The 2,512-nt window shown below is 24.0% G+C and overlaps 1 protein-coding gene across 1 annotated transcript; it reads right to left on the bottom strand.

Annotated features, from left to right (window-relative positions):
• Positions 1-1,703: 1,703 nt before the first annotated feature.
• LOAG_18121 (hypothetical protein) lies at positions 1,704-1,898 on the bottom strand (the record flags this gene model as incomplete). Its single annotated transcript, XM_020450789.1, has 2 exons — positions 1,704-1,844; positions 1,878-1,898. The coding sequence occupies 2 exons, from the start codon at positions 1,896-1,898 to the stop codon at positions 1,704-1,706; spliced, it is 162 nt and encodes a 53-aa protein (XP_020305495.1).
• Between the last annotated feature and the right edge of the window lie 614 nt (positions 1,899-2,512).

Below are 2,512 nucleotides of genomic sequence, written 5' to 3'. Positions count from 1 at the left end.
CAATTATTTTATTCACTAATCGCTTATTCATTGTCATTCTTTTTTTTTTTAACCTTTCTAATGTCATTTGTTTTAAATGATAAGTATAGGAAACATTTAGAAAATTATACTGCTATTAACATCTAATCATATGCAAATCTTTCCTTCATCAGTTAAATTTTAATTCATTTAATAAACCGAATAATAATCATCCGATATGTCCTGATATCAGATGATATACCAGATGATGATGGTATATAGATGGTATATATGGTATATACCATATATATATATGGTACAGATGTATTCTTTTACCATATATATATATATATATACATACCATATATATATATATATATACCAGATGATGATGGTATATAGATGGTATATACCATATATATATGTGGTACAGATGTATGGTACATACCATATATATATATGGTACAGATGTATGGCATATATGGTACGGATGATGGTATATACCGTATGATACATATAGACGAATATTTTGTTAAAATATTATTTATTGAATTTATTATAGTTTAATAATATCAATAATTATTCGAACAATTCAAACTAAAATTTCATTGCTTTTTTTTATCCTATATTAATCATAATTTTACATTGGAATATTTGATATTTTTAATTTTTGTTAAAAATTTAATTTTTATCTTCTTTTTATTTTTTGTTTATTTTTATTTCATTTTAAAATGAAATTTTCATTTTTTATTTTTTTTATTTATTTTGAAAAATTCCATTTATTTTATTTTATTATTGCTTTTTTTTTTTAAAAGTGAATTTATTAATGCGATATTTTAGGTTAATTTTATCTAATTTTATATTATCAATTCAAAATTTTCAATACATCAGAAGTTAAATTTAATTAAAAAATATTACACATTTATGTGAAGTTTAAACAAAAGATTTTTTGTTAAATTCTTCAAATGTGAACATTTCGTTTCTTTTCTCTCTTGTTCATATCCATCTGGTCTCTTTGACATTAAATTGTCGCTGTCACAAAATATATATTAAAAGAAAAAATAACAATGGTTCGTTTTTCTTTCTCCTTCTTATTTTCACCATTTTTTTTTCTTTCTCTTGTTATACTTTCATGATATTTTAATTTCCATTTAATTCCTATTTCTTCTACTATAAAATGAAATCAAATTTGAAACGTTACATTTTAAATTTTTCAAATTAAATTGACTGATTGATTAATTATGGAATTGACTAATTATGGAATATAATAATGCAAGAATAATTACGAATATTTAATATCTACTATTTTAGTTACTGCCAACAACTACTACTTTTATCATTCGTATTATTATCACCAATATCATTATATTTCGTTTAATTAATTGAATTACTTATATTTTATAATCGTTTTTAATTAGTGAAGTGAATTATTTCATTTTAATTACATTAATGAGGAATGAATCAATATTTCAATCAATACTATTAAAAGTTTACTGTATATAATCAATATTTTATTTCATAATACCTTTTTTTTCATTTATAAATCGAATTTTTTAATTTAAATACTTCTTTTTTCTATATAATAAACCCTTTTTTAAATTCATTTTCTTTCTTTTTAAATTTTCAAATTCTATTTTTGTCATTTCTTCTCTTTCCTCCCTTTCTTCTCTCTCTCTCCCTCTTTCTTTCTTTCCCTCTCCCTCTTTTATGTTTCATCTATTTATATATTGAACAAGTTCCAATGCTCATTTTTGCTCATCCCTCTTCTTCTTCTCATCTTCCTCCTCCTCTTCGTCCTCCTCTTCCTCTTCTTCCTCCTCCTCCTCCTCTTCCTCCTCCTCTTCCTCCTCCTCCTCTTCCTCCTCTTCTTCCTCTTCCTTCTTCTCCTTCCATCACCTATGTTCAATTCCATTGAACACCACTCCTATCATTTGTGTCATTATCGATTTGCCTTTGTCAAATTATTATCCTCACTGTTTTTCCTTCATGTCATGCTAGCCATATCATTTGGGTATTTCCGGTTTACTTATCCCACAGTTCGTTTTCTGCATTTCCGATTTTACAATCATTCCTATTCCGGTCATTATCATAAAATGAATGTTACACGGATAGTATCCGTGCAATTCACATAATATTATTAAAAGCCTTATATGTTTGTAGTTCTTTTTTACCAGCATTAATTAATTAAATCAATTAAAACTTTAATTAAAAGTACTTAACATTCCACCAAAATTTTTTGCAAATTATTTTTTTCCCATTTGATATGAATTGTACAAACTATAATTTCGAATTACGCAACTTAAATTGTCTGGAATTTAATTTAATACTACCAAGCTTTAAACGGTAAACGTACTACTAAGAAAGAAAGAAAAAAGGAGGAAAAGTTTTAACGCAGAATTTAAAATACGAATATTAATTTAAGTATAGTATTATTTTATAATTATTCAAAAAATGATACCATATAGATATCTGTATGGAATAGAATTTAAAATACGAATATTAATTTAAGTATAGTATTATTTTATAATTATCCAAAAATGATACCATATAGATA

Source organism: Loa loa (genome assembly GCF_000183805.2).
Source record: "Loa loa unplaced genomic scaffold supercont3.199, whole genome shotgun sequence".
NCBI classification, from domain to species: domain Eukaryota; kingdom Metazoa; phylum Nematoda; class Chromadorea; order Rhabditida; family Onchocercidae; genus Loa; species Loa loa.
The sequence above is the reverse complement of the archived record's forward strand: the minus strand, read 5'-3'. Positions and strand labels throughout refer to the sequence as shown.